Here is a 19,136-nt window from a genome sequence, read left to right as displayed (position 1 = left end):
TTCTTGGCTCGTAACTGTAAATTGAGATTGCTACTGCACAAGCCCCAAGATGAGAATTTGCTATTCTCTGCAGGCCTTGAAGGCCCATCTTTTTCCAAACTCCAAAGTTCTTACCCCCATGCCAGATGATCTAACAATCATGCTGCCACTATTACTTTGTTTTGTTTCCACAAACAGCTTTTGGCTAGTCTAGCTCCCAGATGTTTTACCAGGCCCATTACCACCCACACCATGCAAAACATTAACAGTTGTTTCACAATTATAACATGTTCAGGCCAGTATGTAACTTTCCCAAGCTCACAGTGACTTATTCAGCCTTTTGGTATACACTCAAAGTAGTATCCAATCTTGACATGTATCCTGCAAAAGCAACTTCCTGTTCGGTTTAGAAAGAAAAACATGCTATTAAACCAGTGATGGGTTATACCAAGAGAATTGTTAGTAGCAGCACAAGGAAGAGGGCAGCTTAAAAACCCAAATGTCAGTATTACAGTAAGATGTCAAAAAGAACACATGCACCATAGTACTTACCTTTTCATTTGGATCATACACAGATGAATACAGTTTATGTGAAGTTATAAGGCACCATCTTGAACACAGCGTTTCCCACTACAGAAGAAACAGGGAGTTAAGCCTGTTACAGTATGCCATTGAATTAAAAACATATTGTACACTGACACCTTGAGGAAACTTTCATAGCCTTTCATTCCCTCACCAAGTGGATTAAAGCACATAGATAACTGCCCTTCCCCAAGCAAACACCCACAAAGAGTAACCAGAAACAATTCAAAAGCTCTAGAATGAGGTTATTATCCTAGGTACAAATTTTTTTGTAATAAACTCTCTACTATACCATCTTCTTTCCTTCTTGTTCCAAGAAATACCAACCAAGAAATTCTCAAAAAAGCACGCACACGTGTCTGTACACAGTGGTGATGGGGAGAGGCCTTCACTGCTAGAGAACTGTTGGGCATACAGCAGGTACCAGACTGGGCCCGTACAGAGAGGAAAAGTAGAACAGACTTTAGATGCTAGCTAAGCTCCCAGTCTTCCCTACCACAACCTGCTGACAGCAGTCTGAGGAAAAGAGGTCTTCTCTTAGGCTTCTGCTCTGAACCAACTTTGACAAAGACAGTTCCTATAGTTTAACATTTTTGCACAAAACAGAAATAAGCAGTATACACAATTTCAAAGAAAACACAATAGATGATATCACAGATTTGCAAGTGAATCAAAAAGGAGATTCAGATAGGCATTATTTAAGCAAGTCATTTCACAACATAATGGCAGTTAGGTCGCCATAAACAAAAATAATCATACAGAAAATGATACCACACCAAAGATGCATCAACACAGACAGCTCCAGCAAAGTCACGCTTGATCACCCACTTGGAATCCAAAAGACTGTACAAAGCCTTGATAATAAATATTGTCTAGTAGGAAACATGAAACAGCAGTGACAAGCAACTGCCAGAATTCGGAATCTGTCAATTCTATCTTAAAGAACTGTTTTCAGAAGCTGCAGGAATCTGAGGAAGTAGTAGAAAGTAAAGGCTGTCCTGTGAGAAGACTGGGGAAAAAAAAGATATGAATATGGACTACATTAGAAAAAATATCAAAAAATAAGGAAGCATATGTTCACATAAAGAGGTTAATTAGAGAATTCAGTTGCACCTTCCACAAGAGTAGTTAACTTAAGATAATTGAAAAATTGATAAAATTTTAAGTTTACCATAAGCTCAGATTCATTTTGAGGTAACAGTGGCTGTCAGTAACTGGAATGTGAACACTTCCGATACAGCCCTCTAGCCTCACCAAGTTTGCAAATACTTCTCATGTTGCATCACAGAAAGCAGAAACCAGCCCGGGATTGGGAAGGCAATCACATCTGCAATGCAGCTGATCTTATAATGTTATAAAGGAAAAACCATGTATTTCAACACAAGTAAAGGAAGCCTTAGAGCAATACCATCTCTTGCTGGCTCCAAACAAGCCTCATGAGCAGAAAGCTACTATAGTTTCACAAATCATTTAATTGCCAGTCACTAGTGGCAGACATAGCATATACTGTTCCCAGATAATCCAGCTATGCTTAATTCTTCTGGAACAATTCATATATGTTTTATTTTTCTGAAACTAAAAAAAGCAACTGTTCCACCTTGTTTCACATGCTGAGTTCTTTCCCATTCAGTTTTGTTTGCTTGTTTTGGTGGGGGTTTTTGCTTCTTTTCTTTTTCACTTCACTCCCCAAAAATAAAATCCAACCCAACCGGAAACAAAAATCATTTTATATGCTAGAATCAAAACTACTAGAAGTTTCTTTGGGTTTTTTTTTTTTTGCAGGGGTATATTATTGCTCATCTGGGGGTGTGACAGTATAAGCTGTTTCAGACATTAAAGGGATGCAGTTAAGGACAGAATTCTGCAAGCTGCAATCACACCTGCCAGCTGGGCATTATCGCAAGTTTACAGCAGGACTATTACACCTTCAGTGACTGTACTGTGATCTAGATACTGTCAGAGGGAACAAGAAGGATAGCTAGAGAAGCAGCAGTGTACACTTTCCTGCTCCAGAACACACACAGTTAAGTAGATTGAGTCCCTCTCCTCGGAAACACTATTGACAGAAGTGCTTGAGGGACCACAAATAGTCTAAAGAAGGTCATACAGGACACACACAAAAACTCTCCACCAAGTTAATATTATTCATTGGAGAAAGTGCTTGTTAAGGGTCAGTGGGGCTAATCTAAATACTTGCAGTTAGCAGGGAGAAGGGGACAACCAGGCAAGGAAGGAAAATCTTTTGAACTTTCTTGTAAATACCTTTTATACAAAACTAGTTTCAAATGCCCATGAGAAGCCAGAAGAGTTATGCACAGGAGACTGGAAGGAAAGGCTATGATGGGGAAAATTAGCTATCATTAAGCTGTAGAATCTTAGCCATCTTGGGGGGAAAAAAAAAAGAGCCCTGTTAAAACTTTTTCTGCAAAAATAATAAAATTACTAAGCAATTAAAAAAACTTGGAAAAACTTTAAACGACACTCAGCTCTCGTTTTACACTACAGAATTGGACAGATTTCACATAAAAATCTTGTAATGGCCTAATTATGTATCTATGTTTAAAAACTTAACGGCCTCCCCTCACACACACAAGCAAACCACTTAGAAAGCCAGGTTCAGCCCTGAATTGAATACTTGTTGGGTATTTCCTAAAACAAATCAAGCACATTGCTCAACTCAGATGTGAAATTCCAACTCTAATTCACAGCTTTTAAAAGAAGGGGTTCTGTATGCATCTGTACCAATATGCACTAAGGTTTAAGAGCTTGCTTAATCTAGCACCCACTTCAAGAAAAGTCTCTTTAGAGGTCTGCTCCTAGCCACTATGAGGAATTGAATAATTACTCAAAAACAAACAAGCATTTTGTAAATAATGCACATCTAAGGCCACAAAGGAACATTACTAAATTGCCATCTCCAAATCTACAGCTATGCAGATATCATCACCTACCCCTAGGCTCCCAAACTCCTTCCATACGTAGGTTCATAGGTTCGTTAAGAGCTACATCAAACACCCAAAGACCTCTCAAACCAACAACCCAGCAAAGCCAATCTAACTCTCAAGCTTCGTCCTTAATTGGCTGCCTCCCCCAAACCACACATGCCCTAGCTATTATACCTTACGTAGACATTTCCTCAGAACACAGCCCAGAGAGCTCAGCTTGACCTAGAGACTTCCTTGTATCTTGCAAAACTAGGAGAGGGCAGTAGAGTCATCTGGTATAACCTATTTTTGTCACGATTTGTTACTTCGATTTAATAAAACTTTTGACTCTTGAAAGCCCAAGAATGTAGGCTATTCATTTATGAGAACTCAATTCTGGACTTCTGCATTTGGCTTGGAGTTTCCCACATCTTACCAAATTTTTGGAAAACAGATAGTATCAGTGGTGTATTTTGGAAAAGCATCCTCCTTTATCTATTATTAATTGCAAAATAGCCAAACTGAGCTAAAATAGCTGTAACAATTATAAAATAACTTAATAATTAAAAAAACCCCAAAAACTACAGAGTACCTTGTAGAACAGTATGCACACTGCCAATTTGAGACCTCACAGAGAACCTGCCTCCCCTCAGACACCCAGCCCTAGAAAACCTCTTCAGGTGGTTTCAGGACACAGCATACAACAGCAAAACAGAAAATTACCTTGTTATTTAGATATGGCTTATATGTGTGTTTTTAAAGGTTTACATGCCCTCGTGGAGGAAGGAAATTTCCCTGCCATACTGGTCAGCTTGTAAATAACTCACTGATACCGAGCTTTACAGGCAGAAAAAGGTCTCACTGTTAAAACAGCGATGCAGAGTTCCAGATTTCAGGCAGGAAAAGCATCATATATCAATATTTGCTGTAAGAAGTCTAGTATAGGAAGGAAAGTGTATTTTAGCATTACTAGAAAATAGAGCAAGCAATACCCCATAGTAACAGCCAGACTAGCACATTCCTTTTCACTAGACAAATTCTACCTCTGCTAAGATTTTTGCCCCTACACTTTCAGAGATTCAGGTGTAAGATACCATGAAAATAACCCCTTTGTCTTTGTGGTGTATCTACTATTAGCCATCAGTATTCCTGAGTAGTTACAAATATGACTAAAATGATTTTTTTTTTTCGTATTTTGATTACACAGCAAGTGTTCCCAAATCTTTATTTCAACTCATTTGACAACAAAATTTCCTATCTGTGGAACTCTACTGATGGAGTATGTATAAAGTACATAGGAAGCAGATACCTTAGGTGACTGCAAGACTGTTAACTTACAATACAGTATCGTACAAATCTCATTAATGGGAAGGGAAACATAACACTTCTGTATTTCTTTTCTCTAAGGAAGCACTCTCCCTTCCTTTGTATGCTCAGAGTGCTGAACAGCCAAGCCCTTGTAACTGTAAGCAGATTCTCCTGAAGCCAACTGCAAACACAGCTGTAGTACAAGGTTCTGTAAGGTACACTGCACTTCACAGTTCCTTCCCTCTGACCAGACTGACAAACACTCGCAATTCTAAGAACAGAAAATCTCTTTCATGTCTGCCAACATAGCATACGAACTACAAACAAGAAAACAGCCATCCACCTAAGGCTATTTTTTAAGCTCAATCATTCCTATATCCAGGTAGCTTCTCCTCTGTGCCTCTCCCTAAAGCTTGTATTGTGAACCAGGCATGGGAATACAACCAGCTGAGAAGCTACTCACAAGGAGTGGGAAAAATGTGTTCTCAGCCAGATTTCAATCCAGCTTATACAAGATATTCATGCAGCAGTGCTGGCACAAGTTGGAGGGAGACAGGAGCTCAAAAGGAGCAGCCTGCGATCAAGACCTAGCAGCTGCAGAAAGTTGCAACAGTTTCTAATGGCAGCAGCCTTAAGAGGTCCAGTAAGGTTGGCTGGCGCCTGTGAAAGAGATCACAGTACTGTAACAATCAACATAAGTTCAGACAGACAAAATAAAGTAAAACACAGAGTGTTTCAGAACAAAAGTGACTTTTTTTACTAATGTAGACTTTAATGAGGTCTCAATTTTTTCCTTTCAAAACTACTTTTTGCCCATAGTACACATAGCACAGCTTACCTTGCCTACAAATTCCAAAAGGCTGCCCCTGGAACCAGAAATCTCTATCTGAATTATGCTTTAAGAGTGCTTGTCAGTACTAAAATCTGTAGTTTACATACTAGAAACAATCACTGAACTCCAGAAGTCTATGGCTACATTCATCTCCAGAGATTGGCAATCATTTGAACTCCCTTCCTTAATGGCAAATGATAGATACCCAACCTTGCTATCTCATCAGCCTGGTACTTCCGTGCTCATGAACAAGGGTGAAAATACTTCCCTGGAATAACAGCATGCTAAAAATAACATCAGAGAAGAGAGCAAGGAGCTCCCACTTTACAGGTAACTTGCATGACTTAAAAATGTTGGGTGCACAGATGGCAGAGAAACTTTCCATACATTTAATTCAATGGTTAGAAAACTTACCCACACTGATAAAATCTGTATCAGCAGTTTACTCTTGAAGTCATGATGTACAGTATTTATCACTTTGTTCTACATTATTTTAAACAGTCCAACAGCACACTCAAAAGAGTTTCACGACTGAAGTATCAAAAGCCATGTCTCACCCTCATTCTCTGATTACAGCCTTCTTTCAACATCAGGTTTTCTCACAGCTCCAGAAGTGCAAAGCACTAGAAATTAAATTTTGGTTATATTCTAAGTACAACCAGTTCTGCATAAAACCTAAAAAGAAGTGATAGGCACTAAATTAGAAACACAGCAAAGAGTCAAATCCCCAGCTCAGTGTTTCTGCACCTTTCTCAGGTCCTTTCTTGACTCCCACATGAAAGCAGCAAAAGAAATGAAGGACATCTCAGCAGCCACTAGCCCTTGCAAAAATTGTAGGAGTTCCAAGCACACTAAAGTTTGAAGACATCAATTTATTATTTGTCTATGTCAGCAAAACATAGAGGAATCTATGAAAGTAATTTCCATGCAAATTTGTTTTATTAGAGGTTTCCCAATATACTGTTGTCTTGATGGTGACCGTCATACCCAGATATTAAGGGCTAGAAATCACTTCAGTGGCATAACTCATGAGTGCTATTAAGTAGCTATAAAAACATTTTGTTTTACAGAGGTGCCGCTAACGGAACAGTTCCATACTGCATGCACTGGTGCTGTCAGACAACACCCTTGAGATGCCAGAAAGAAGAAAACAAAGTAGGATTTTTACAGGCCTTCTAGAGGTTCCAAAGGACTGACATCAAAGTCTTAGAACTACTTAGTAGGAAGGGCAGAAGCCTTCTACATCTATATACACATAGTCATGGCTACCAAAAATGAAGTCTTCAAACAGGATGAGCCCTCTGTTAATTTGAGGTCATCTCCAATTAAACAACCTTGCTTTTCAAAAAGCTTCTCTTGTGTATACCTTCACAGGAAAATGGGTTTACTACATATGTTGCAGCGGGGATTACTGTAACACACATATATCAAACCAGGAGTCCCGTGGAAAGGAAATATACATGGACGGACAGATTCTTGGTAGATGTTTCAGAGATGTTTATTTCTCCAGCCGCATGGCCGGGGCTCTGCCGAGGAACTGTCTGTCCATATATATTTCCTTTCCACGGGACTCCTGGTTTGATATATGCGTGTTACAGTAATCCCCGCTGCAACATATATATATATATATATATATACACACACACACACACATACACAGAGGAAAAATACTTGGGTAAAGCACATGCCATTTTCCTCTTTAATCCCTTCTCAAAATTCCCCGCCCACAGAAACCACCACTTTTACATGATTCCTAGAAACAGGTGAAGAGTTCTTTATAGTATTGCTATGAGGCAAGATTTCTACAGAGACACCCATCCCACAGGGTGTCACCCACTCTGTGCACCCGCACCTCAGGGGTGCACAGAGCAAAAACATTTTCTGTAAGCCACTGCTCTCTTCTCCACTGGAACTTTCAGACCTCTACACAAATTTTCCTTTTCAGGAAAAAAAAACCCAAACTGTAAATACTTCCTACAGTAAACAGTTAGAAGTATTTTACACTACTTTTCCCATAAAGAAACTAACTGCAGTGTCATTCAACTGTTACACAACCCAATGTGCAAATGCTGTTTGTTCTTATCTAAAATAATCTCTTTCTTTTAATACAATCTGTAGAAGTAACAGAGATGAAAACAAAGCAGGTGCCTCAGTGAAGTTATTCCACAGGCCAAAGAATAAGCTTTCCTAGATAATTTCAGGTCTTCATCAAAAACATTGGTATGGTTCTGCAACGAGTTTATTGCCTTTCCATGAAAGGCAAGAAGAATAGAAAACCACTGTAAAGCTTTAAGTAACAGCTGAAAGCACCGTAAGTATCTGGGGTAAAGCAGGAGGTGGGGGGAAGGGGAGGAAGAGACAACTCCTTTCTCTGTTAGCTAACATTTTACAACTAAAAATAGCACAAAACTACCTTCTACCCCAGAGTTTTGATAAGCTTGTGTTTAACAGAGAGAAAGGACAGAAGGAAACTGAAATCACAGAACCTCAGAGTCAATCAGGTCAAAAAAGACCTCTGAGATCATCGAGTCCAACCTATGGCCAAACACCATCACGTCAACTAGATCACGGCACTAAATGACACGTCCAGTCTTTCAATAAACACCGCCAGGGACGCTGACTCCACCACCCGAAAGCATCACATAACCCTGTTCAGCAGCAGAAAATTAATTTTAAACACCCAAAACAAACAAACAAATAACCCCAGTCTCCTGGCAACACGCCGATGGGATACACCAAGGAACAGCCTCTTTGGGCGCTGGGAGCCCGCAGGCAGAGAAGCCAGGACCCAGCTTTTAGAGCCTCCCGGCACCCGCCCGCAGCCGCGGGGGCAGCAGCCGCCGCCCGTCCCCGCCGCGGCCCAGCACACACAGAGCTCCCCGAAGCCGCTCACCCAGCCGGGGGTCCCCGCCGGTCACACGGGGAAGCTCCTCGAGAGAGACACCACCCGCCCTCCCGCACAGGAACAGCCTCCGCCCGGCGACCCCACCCGACCCCATCCACGGGGAGCCTCCGCCACCCGCAGCTCGATGCCCCCAGGCTGCCGCTCCTCTCCGGCCGGCCCCCAAGGCGCCGCTCACCCCCGGCAGCCGCGCCCGCCGGCCGCCCCAGCGCAGGAGCGGAGCCGCCGCCATGTCCGCGGCCGCCGCTGCCCGGCCGCCCTTTCACCCGCGCCGGCGGGGCTGGGCCGCGCGCAGCCAATCCCGGCGCGCGCTCGCCTGCCGGGGCCGGGGAGGGGCGCGAGGGGCCCGCCGCGCGCGGCACGTGCCCCTCGGGGCCGCGCTTGCGCGTGCCGCTGCAGGCGGTGCTGCGGGGGCCGTGCGCGCGCCTCCGCCGCGCTCGAGCTGCGTCCGTGCGCGCGCGGCGCGTGGGGCTGCCCCGCGGCGGGGCCGAGCCCCGTGCGCGCGCACGGAGCCCAGAACGCTCCCGGAGGGAAGGGACTCACAAGGGTCATCCAAGTCCAACTCCTGGCCCTGTACAGGACGGCCCCCGAGTCACACCACGTGCCTGAGCGTGTTGCCCAAATGCTTCTTGAGCTCTGTCAGGCTGGTGCTGCTGTGACCACTTCCCTGGGGAGCCAGTTCCAGTGCCCAAACACCCTCTGGGTGAAAAACCTTTTCCTAATACCCACCCTAAAACCTCCCCTGACACAGCTTCGTGCCGTTACCCTCAACATATGGGGCTGCCTGCTCCTGTGCACCTGCCAGGAGCCACAGCAGCACAGGGAGGGGATCCATCCCTCCCCTGGCCTTCCTTGGGGAGAAGGTGAAATGTGCAAGTGTGCCAGCGTGCCTGATCCAAGCTCCTGCCCTATGAAACACAAGCACAGTCGGCACGAGAGGGATGCCGATCACCCTCTGCTTCACATCATCTGCAGGAAGTACTCGCTGCTTGGCTCCCTAGCACGCGAAACTCCGGGTCAGCCCCTTCTGAAAGGCCCCTGTGCAGCTGGGTCCGGGTTCTCTGCTGCGGGTGTGCTGGATCTCAGCTGATGGACATGACAGAGTAGTGCCGATCCCGAAGTAAATTGTCATCCCAGGAAATGCTGTAGAAGTTTTACCATTATGAGAGTGCATAAGAAGCATCACTTTTATCATCTCAGATCTCTATTAAAATACAAAATAAACTGCCCACCACACTGAAGCATAGAAAAGACACAACCCAAGATGTCCAAATGAGTGTTCACACAGCATAGGAATAACAGGGGGGATTTTTTCCCTTTAAATAGCATTATTTCTACCATTTTGTTTTCTCTACAATGGTGATGTGGGACATGAGAGTAGACCTGAGCCTCCTCTGTATCCTTACTACAGTAGCAGATCAAGGCTACTTTTTCTGAGGCTGAAAGAAAATTATTCACAGTTAAGAAAAAGGAGTAGGTCATAGTTTGCAGTTCACCTAAGACATGCTTTACAACAAGCTCCCAATAGGGTTAGAAGACAGCAAAAAAACAATTACATCCATAAGGAAAAGGTATGTGAGCAATACACACAGTTACATTGGAAATAACCCACTCAGACTTTAGAACAGGCTAGGTCCTTGAGCAGGTAAAAATGTGCTTCCTGTACAGCCAGGGGATTATGTAAGTGCAGCTTTTACCAGATTACATCACTGCCTCAATTCACAAATTATTATATCAACCCTTACATTTTTATCCCATGCTTTTATACTCCACAGTAAATTCTCTCAGGCTATGTATACTGTATGTACAATCACATTCTGCATATTCCCATGCTGCAGGGAGGCACCAGAGGAGGACAGAACCTCCTGGGCAACTGGGTTCACCCAAACATGGATATTTTCATAGGACACTAGCTGCATGGTCCCCTCTGCAAAGCACAAGTCTCTACTTGCATTTACACATAATATTGAAAATTTTGGCCTAGTTTTATTGTTTGACATCACTTTTTAAACCTCTTATATCAGTATTTACATTCAAACTGGAAAGATATGAAAGCTGTGACCAAAAAAAAGAGAACACTAGTATCTGAAGGAAGACTGTCGAGGATGGAGCCAGGATCTTCTCAGTGGTGCTAGTCAATAAGACGAGAGGCAAAAGGAGAAGCTGAAACACAGCAAGTTCCATCTGGACATGAGGAAGATCTTCCTTACTGTGAGGGTGACTGAGCTTTGGAAGAGAATCCCCAGAGATGTTGTGGAGTCTCCTTCCCTGGAGTTACTCAAAAGCCACCTGGAAACTATCCTGAGTAACATGCTGTAGGAGTCCCTGCTACAGCAAGGAGTTTGGACTAGAAGACATCCAGTGGCTCCTTCTAACCTTAACCATTCTGTGAACTCTGCTGCATACCAAAGATTCATGAAATAACTTCTTTCCCTTTCCTCCTAAGCAAGTAGCAAAAATAAAGTCAGCATTGGTTCCCCTCTGTTGCACGCTTACGCATTTACTCTGATGTGTTAACAATGCCTACAACTGCACAGGTAGGAACAATGCAAGAAAACTGTTCTTACTGTGTCCTAGGGGAGGTCACCGTATTTTCAATTGATAGTCACAAGCAGACCCTGCAGATTTTTTTTTTTTTGTACACATGGAGAGCCTTGGAAGTAAGAGAGACCAAGAGCAGAAGGGAGGTATACTGACCACATTCACCACAGGCACTGCGTTAGGTATCTTAGATGCACAGAGATACACACCACAACATCATGTTACTGCATTAGAACAATATCCTGAGGCACTTGACGTCAGTTCCTCCTGCATGCATAAAGCAAACAGTCACATGGCATCACTGGGGTGTTTTCTTTTCCTCTACAGAGGAGATTCTGTTTGCCTGCACCGGTTGAGGGGTCGGCAGCCACCTACCGAGGCGCATCAAAGGAGGCCCCCCACAGCTGCAAAGGGAAACTGTCTGGGATTACACACAGACACTGCCAGCTGGGTGCATAAAGAACTTGATGAGAAATGGCCTAATGCAAGCCTGTTTCCAAGTGAAGCTAAGGCTCCTCACGAATGGAAGGGACTGGGGAGAAAAAAAGAAAATAAATGCTAATCTCCTCTCTGCACATGAAGTTTTCTGCTTTCAGTCTGATTTGATTCTGACTGACAGATTTCTACTAGCAATCTTTTTGCCTATTCTGTTTTAAAATGGGTACTGCACACAAAATATAAAATTTTGTTTCTGTAAGAAAAGGAAAATTGTAATGGATCAAGATTATACACAATTACTACTGAATATTAAAAAAAGAGAACATACATCACCATTGCTAAAGAAATTGTAGATATTCAAAAATTAAATTGTGGAACTAAAATATCTAGAATAATTAAATGATACATGAGTTTGGATAGAAACAAAGACCTTAGTTCTGCATGCCTGTAAGCACATTTGTAATGCTGTAACTCAATATACACTCCTGTCTCAGTTACTGAAGCTATTAACATGCATAAAGTTAAACAGGTTTATGAGACACTGGAACAGTGTGCAACTTACTCTCTCATTATTTTGAGGGGGTCCTAGAGAACTGCAGCTTTGAGTACTGAGAATTTCCTTGATCCTTTCATTAGAGCAGAGAGTTACCTTCATCTTCTAACATAACCCCAAATTCAGACAGAAATCATAAGCTGTTATATCATCACCTAAATTTTAAGCTGCAACCCAGGGAGAAAACTGGAGCAATTGCAATCCTTCATCTAACAGGGAATATATTGTATCAGGTTTACTGAACATGAAATGCCTTATGCACAAAAGCCTATGCCTGAAGAACTCAAAGCTAGACAAACTCTTTGAAGTATCTGTTATATATTCTGTAAACAGCCTTTTCTTCTATCAGCATTCTGCTCAACACGCTGCAAGAGACAGAAATTCAGCCTTAGAATCAGACTAGTCAGTATCTCCCTACATCTCTCTGCTATGTACCTACACAAAAACCTTGACTGTGAGGAAAGATCCCTCACACCAGACTCACCTAAGAGAGTCAAGAGTTGGAGGGGTTTTCAGGCACCCCAGAGAAACCCCAAAGCCAAGCCACAGACACTGGGAAGCCAGGAGAGGGTCCAAGCTACCAGCTCCCTACCCATCTGGGGCACCATAATTTCAACCCCATGCCCAGCTGCCCAGGCTTTGGAGTACATTGTGGCTCTTTGGAGGAGGCAAGAACACCCTTCCCCTTCTGAGGTTCCTCAGGGTTGACCCTACCACATAAACACACACTTCAGAGCTGACTTGATCCTTAAATTGGCCTCCTGGTTTCAGGGGTGGCTTGAAGCCCTTGCATGCCATGTGGTCTCTCTTTCTCCAGGAGCATGAACCTCCTACCCATCATCATTCAACTTCCCCAGCCTTCAGGTCTCCTCAGGAAAGTCCTGAACCTCCCTGGCCTTAGAAGCTTCTGAGAGGCAACTCAAGCAGCACTAGTCCATTCTTAGACGGGCTTGACCTCATCCTCTCCCTGGCTTCAGGGGTGGCATCCCCAAGCCAGGTAGACGATGGCGAATCCCCAAGCCAGGTTTCCTTGTTCTATGATCCCCTTGGCCCCCAGGGACAACCTGACCCTCTGCAACTACATCGTTTGAGACGAGGGCTCAGGGAAATTTGGATTGTCCCACTCTTGCTCAACCCCACTGACAGCTTCAGCATCCCAGTTTCCTGCTGCTGGTTACACACCCCCACACCCATTCAGTCCCTACAACTCTTTGGGGGCAGTATGAATTGGCCCCAGCCACCCCAGAGGAGCCTCAAAGCCTAGGCAGGAGTGACTCAGGGAGCCCTCACCTCCAGGGCACACTCCTGTAGGGTCTGAACAGGGTGGGCAGACCTGGGAGCTGGTATCAAGGTCCATCAACAGTCCCAGACTGCTGAAGGCAGGGCGATGACTTAGGTGGAGGTCTATCCTGGAACACCTGTCAGGTAGAGCAGCAAGAGGCAGGGCTGAAGACAAAGCCATGACAGTAGACCATGGTCCAGCCAGGAGACAGGAACAGAGACTGGAGACAAATATGCCTCCACCAATATAGCTTGAAGCAAGGCTAGCAGCTCAGGACTGAGCTTAAATGGATGTCCCAGGATAAGGGCAGAGGATGTGGGTGGAGGCCCCAGGTGAGGCTGGTCGGGGACATTAAAGGCTGTTGATGCATTCAGTGCCCCAACACCCTGTCAAAATTACTCACTGCGGCTGGATGGGGAAAGATGCAGAAAGGAGTTCACACATTAGCAGAGTGAGAGTCCCTTTGTCTTGGGGACTATGTCTGGCTTCCTCCACTCTGATGATTTGAATCAAACACAACTTTTAACTTTTTCACATCCTTAGGATGTTAGAAGCCCATTGACAGAAGCATGACGTAAAAACTAGGAGTTAAGCACTGTCTGCTGCAGACCTAGCTGGAGTCTGCACAGAGGCTGCAGCAGGGAGGGTGGGCAAAAGCTGGGAAGCAAAGCACCTATCAGATCATTCCAAGCAGCTCATGAGTTGCAGCCCTAAATAGCACATTTCGGGAAGGCATTGCACTTGGATGTGATGAAGTGATACTGCTTAATGAAATTTCTTACAAGATTAGCACAGGAATTTCAACTGCTTTGACACCAAGAAGTGATGTCTCTGTGGGAATTGTGTTTTTCCTTTGATTTCTTAGACTGAAGGGTTCTGCAAGACTGCATCAAAGTAGCAGAGATACAGAGAGTTCTTTAAGGAGGAAAAGGATGAAAATCTGAAATTCACAGAGAGAAGGCAAAAAGAATTTTAAAAATGTATTCCAGTGTAGCCTGGAAGTAAATGCCACCTTAATGAAATACTGAAAGAGACTCATAGGCTGGGGAGAACTCAGACTGTGCCAATGTAAAGGTCTTACTTCCTCTTCAGAAGCCTTGGGACAAGGGTGTTACAGAACCAGGATTACTATAATGGCTCTACAAGTCTGAGCAAATATGAATTCACGGTGGTATTCACCCCATTGTACAGAAATTAGCTTTGGCTTGAAACCTTGCTAAACAACTCCTGGAGCTGTCATACTTGTAGAACCAAGGAGAAGTTAACACAATCATGTGATTGCTAGGATTGCTGTTTAGCACCTGCACGATGCCTCTAGAGGTTCTGCATGATGGGCGGGTCATCTGTCCGGGAACCAGGGAAGTGACTTTTTAAAACCAGAAAAGTCCAGAGCACCCGCTGTGTATGAAATGCATTAAAGAACTCTAGTGCACAGACAAAAGTTTTGCCGAGTCGCTTCTCTGTGGTGTTGTTCACATTGAGTGACAATGGGCTTGCCTAATAGTCTGAAATTTACTGCCTGCTTGTAATGTGAATACAGTTTTAAACAGCTTTGGATCCTTTCTAAGGCATTAGTAGTAACCCCAAAGATTAAAAACAAATTTGTAATTCATTTGGTTGAAAAAAAAACCCATGTTGTCAGGACTAACAAAGATTTGTGCAATGGCTGTCGGGGCTGTCAAGCCCTAACAGTCCTGGTGAATTCCTGCTGTAGTATTTATTGCCTGAAGGTTCACTGCTCAGTAAACAGAATGGTACATTTAAATTTAAGATTACTTTTAGAATTTGCTACTCCTGGGCAAGGACAGGGCAAAGGAGATGATGAAATTCCTTAAAAGAGGCAATAAATTCAACAGGGCTAAATCATTTGTTTGGATTCCAGCCATGGCATGAAAGCTTGGAGCAAGAGAGGCAGGTTGGTTTGATTGAAAGGAAAAGAAGCTTTCTTCTCGGGTACATAGTGCAACCATACTCTTAACTACAGAGATGGAAATGAAACACTGAGGGAGAAAAGGGGAACAGGCATGAGAGAAAGTATTTGCTCAGTTCTGTTCTGATACTGGCAGCCAGAACTGGCAATTGAAACAGTCTCCAGTGGGTTACAACTTGTCTTGCTGTTGCAGCAAAGACCTAAGTTCTTACACATCTCCTCTAATTTCTGATGGATGCACTGGAAAGTTCAGACGTGTAAAAAGGAGTTCAAGAAGGCTGAATCTCAAGGTCAAGCAGCATATTCATTTAGTCACAGTTCTCTGACACAAAAAGGTATCTATTGTGTGGATTTTCCCATCCCATTTTCCTACGAGCAATTAGTATCTTCTGTGTGTGGCACAACACATGACACATGGGTGATAATCCTCATATTAAGCATGCGGATTCTACCGGCAGGTCCTTACTTTGCCTGTGAAGGCTATTTAAGCCCCCTAAGTCTTTACAACTTTTCTCTGGTATGAATTTTCCAATGCCCACAGTTTCATATGCCTCCTTAGATCCAGTGATGACAAGGGAGGACAATGCATTCACCATATGGTGCTAAGAAGTGCTGGATTTTGGTAGTTCAAAGGGTGGTGGAGTTAACAAAGTCCAGATTTTGAGGTATTAATTTCAGGAACTCCTGAGCACAAATAAGATGTTAAACACTGAGGGAGGAGCACTACAACCGCTACTTGCTCTCTCTCTGCTTTTTCTAAGAAAAAGAGAGTTCTCCATTCAATCCATGATCCAGATTGGTGACTGGGGAAGGCTGGGATGGGGCCCTAATTGTCCTGGTCAGCCTCACTGCACCCATATCATCAGCTCAATCACCCCATTTCAGAGCATTAGGCCTGCTCTGAGCTGCCTGTTCCTGAATTATTGTTCAGATTTTCTGGGCCGACCTTGGACCCAACTCATGACCTTATTTCTGCCTGATGATAGTTGGACTGTCAAGTGGTACCTGTTTCTGTCACAACCCCACTGGAGTGCTGTGGGACTGCCTCACCTGGGTTGTGTTCACCGTCGGCTCCTGGCTTACATGATCCCTGAAGACTCACCCCGTTTTTCATGTCTCCTCTCCTGAAGCCTCATCAATTCACACCCTCTACCCATGTTCAGGAGCCTCATTTCAGCTTGCTGGGCTGTTGATGAGACCTGTGGCTATCAAAACTGTTGCTCTGTTCACCCTTCCCAGACATGTTGGTACTGTGCCCCAACAGCAAGGGCACTGCCCTGTCTGTGCTGCGCTCACCCTCAGCTCACCTTCCCTTGTGAAGCATCCTTGAGATTGCTCCTCTCTGACAGTCTGTGGGGATTGTAGGAGAAAGGGAAGTCTGCAAGGGATGGCTGGGAAAGAGAGGGAGACAGGAGGACTCTGGGGAAGGTGTCATTCCCCAGCTGCTGCCACTAATTCTCATATTTCTGACAGCTGATCTCAGCTGTGTCAGAGGAGATCACAACAAATGTGCTGTTTCTCCAGCACTTCAGGAGGGGCAGTGATAGTTCCCACTCTTTGGAGCTAGGTACATCCTCTTCCCATTCATCTCATTCCTGCTAGGAGCTACCTATTTTGAAAAGATCTCTGTGTGGTGGATCAGCCTCCTTTACAGCTGAAGGAAGATCTTTTTATTCCCTTGGGAAATGTCCAAATTCTGGTAACTACTGCCTCGTGAGCAGACAGGTTACTCTATCCTCCTACCATGCCTCTGGAATGGCCTTATTTCTCCTCTTTTTTGGTGTTGTTTTTGGGGGAGTTTTTTGTGCAAGTATGTTAACAAGCCCACATGAAGCCAGATGCCATTTCCACAGCTGCACCTTGTAAAGTGGGCACCAGTGAGACTTTATCTCATCCAGATCTAGCAGTGGGGAAGATACCCTGCTCATGCCTGGAGGAAGTGAGGAGGAGAAAGTGGTGAAGGCAAAGCCTCACTGGAAGTGATCCACCAGGTCAGAGTGAGATTAATATGTAGAAGAATGTGTACAAACAGCAGGGATATCCATAGTTACACAGCTAAAGGACAAGTAATAAAAATACAGATGGAGCTTGTCCTGTCATCCTTCAGGACACATAGTATCAACCAAAGCCAGAGGAAAAGAGCAGCAGAAAAGCCTCTATTCAGCAGGGAGCACATGCAGCTGTTTAAAAGACCTTCTGAGTGTGGCCGGGTTATTCATATGTGCAGAGTTAAGTGTGTACTTAGTCTCTCTCCTAAATAGGGGCCCAAAGGCAGTCAGGATTTGACCCAGATCACATAACGATTTAGTGAGGCTGTAGGAAATAATCTCTGTATGCAGCATCCCTTTCTCCAGCCAGTGAATCATGGTGCCTCTCTAGGCAATCTTACTGGCAGAATTCAGGGGGGGGGGGGGGGGGGGGGGGGGGGGGGGCGCAGGTAGGAAAATAAAAAAGGATTTCCATTTTATCAAGATAAAGCTGTAGCCAGAGCTGATAACAGGTTATTTGAAAGAATGCTGGTCATGTACGCTTGGTGATTGTTGCTTAATTTGTTTAAGCTGAAAAAGCCTATTTCTACAGTGGAATACAAATTAGGGTAATTATGTTGTGATGGAGTACTGCATGTGTAAGATGAAAGCCTTTCTTTACAACAGCCTCTTCATCACTTGAGTAGAAGAAAATAAAATCCTACTTAAACAACATGTTGCTTTCTGTATTTCCATTTGAACAAAAGACTTGAATTTTTTTTCCCTTCTGTAATATTGCATGGTTTGGTTTTCTAAAACTGCTTTTACTTTTGACAACCTCACAATTAAACCCTCCAACATACATTCTGATATGTAATTATAAAAGGCTGAGGTAAACATAGTAATGTATAATTGTTGCACAGCCTCTGTAGACTGTTAGTCGTTGGGCATTTAGCTTACGTATCTTTCATATTCTCCTGACTTTTCATAAGTCTTCTGACTTGTGAACTGAGTTGCTCATAAGCTCTCATCTGTCTTAGTATTCTGTAAGTGTCATAACAGCACAATACACAGTGATGTTTGTATTTGGTTAAAATAAAGTATTGCAGGTTTTTTTATATGTTTTACAGTCAGATCATCTGATCATAAATTACTCAGATACAGATTGAAAGCAATTCACTGCATCTATGTATCCATTATAATTATTTTTATTTCAACCTGTAAAAATCTTTATTTCCACTTCCTATGTGAACTGCAGTTACTGTTTCGCAAGGGACAGCTTCTTAAGCATCAGTAGGTATGAAATGCTTGTTGCACAGGCTTACTCAATGCACTTACAGACTTGCACATTTATCCAAATGATCTTATCCAGGCCATCCTTATTCCCATGAGCAAATCCTGTAATTAGTTCCAGTGAATTGCTGTCTGACTAAGACCTACTTGCAGAAGTAAGAATTTGCAGGATTGTGCCCTTAGTTAACATGACAGGTGAGAAAATCAATTTCCTTGTATGTGAGAAGTAGACAGTGTTAAAGTGAATACTCAGAGAATCATTATTCATTCTCTTCACGCTATAATTCAAAACCAGTATTTGAAGTTTGGGGATGTTGTCTTAATTAGGATTATTTTAAATTGTCTATTTAAAGACTGGCAAATTAATTACCAAGAAAACAGATCAAAGTAAATGCCTGAAATGTACATTTTAAAATTGCTTGTCAAGGAAGATGGAGTCCAATAAAATAAGGGGGGAAAGAAAGTAAATATGCAGATTGCCCAAGTACCCCCCTCCCAGGGTTAAGAAGACTCCCTCCCTAGCTTCGTGTGCTTGACTGAAAAACCAGTCATCCTTGTATGAAATAGCTATGTCAGACCTGGTATATGCATATGTACAGAGAAAG

General features: G+C 43.5%; 1 protein-coding gene across 1 annotated transcript in view; it reads right to left on the bottom strand.

Annotated features, from left to right (window-relative positions):
- Nucleotides 1-8,192, bottom strand: part of PCCA (propionyl-CoA carboxylase subunit alpha) — a 273,796-nt gene extending 265,604 nt beyond the window's left edge. Inside the window, exons 1-2 of the mRNA XM_032100130.1 lie at nt 8,112-8,192; nt 532-609 (exon numbers count right to left, since the gene is read on the bottom strand). Coding sequence (XP_031956021.1) covers nt 532-609; nt 8,112-8,177 — 144 coding nt within the window. The 5' untranslated portion in view covers nt 8,178-8,192. The remainder of the gene's footprint in view (nt 1-531; nt 610-8,111) is intronic.
- Nucleotides 8,193-19,136: the final 10,944 nt, after the last annotated feature.

The sequence above is a fragment of the Corvus moneduloides genome, chromosome 2, assembly GCF_009650955.1.
Source record: "Corvus moneduloides isolate bCorMon1 chromosome 2, bCorMon1.pri, whole genome shotgun sequence".
In the NCBI taxonomy this organism is placed as follows: domain Eukaryota; kingdom Metazoa; phylum Chordata; class Aves; order Passeriformes; family Corvidae; genus Corvus; species Corvus moneduloides.
Note: the sequence above shows the minus strand (reverse complement) of the source record. Positions and strands in the feature narration are given on the sequence as shown.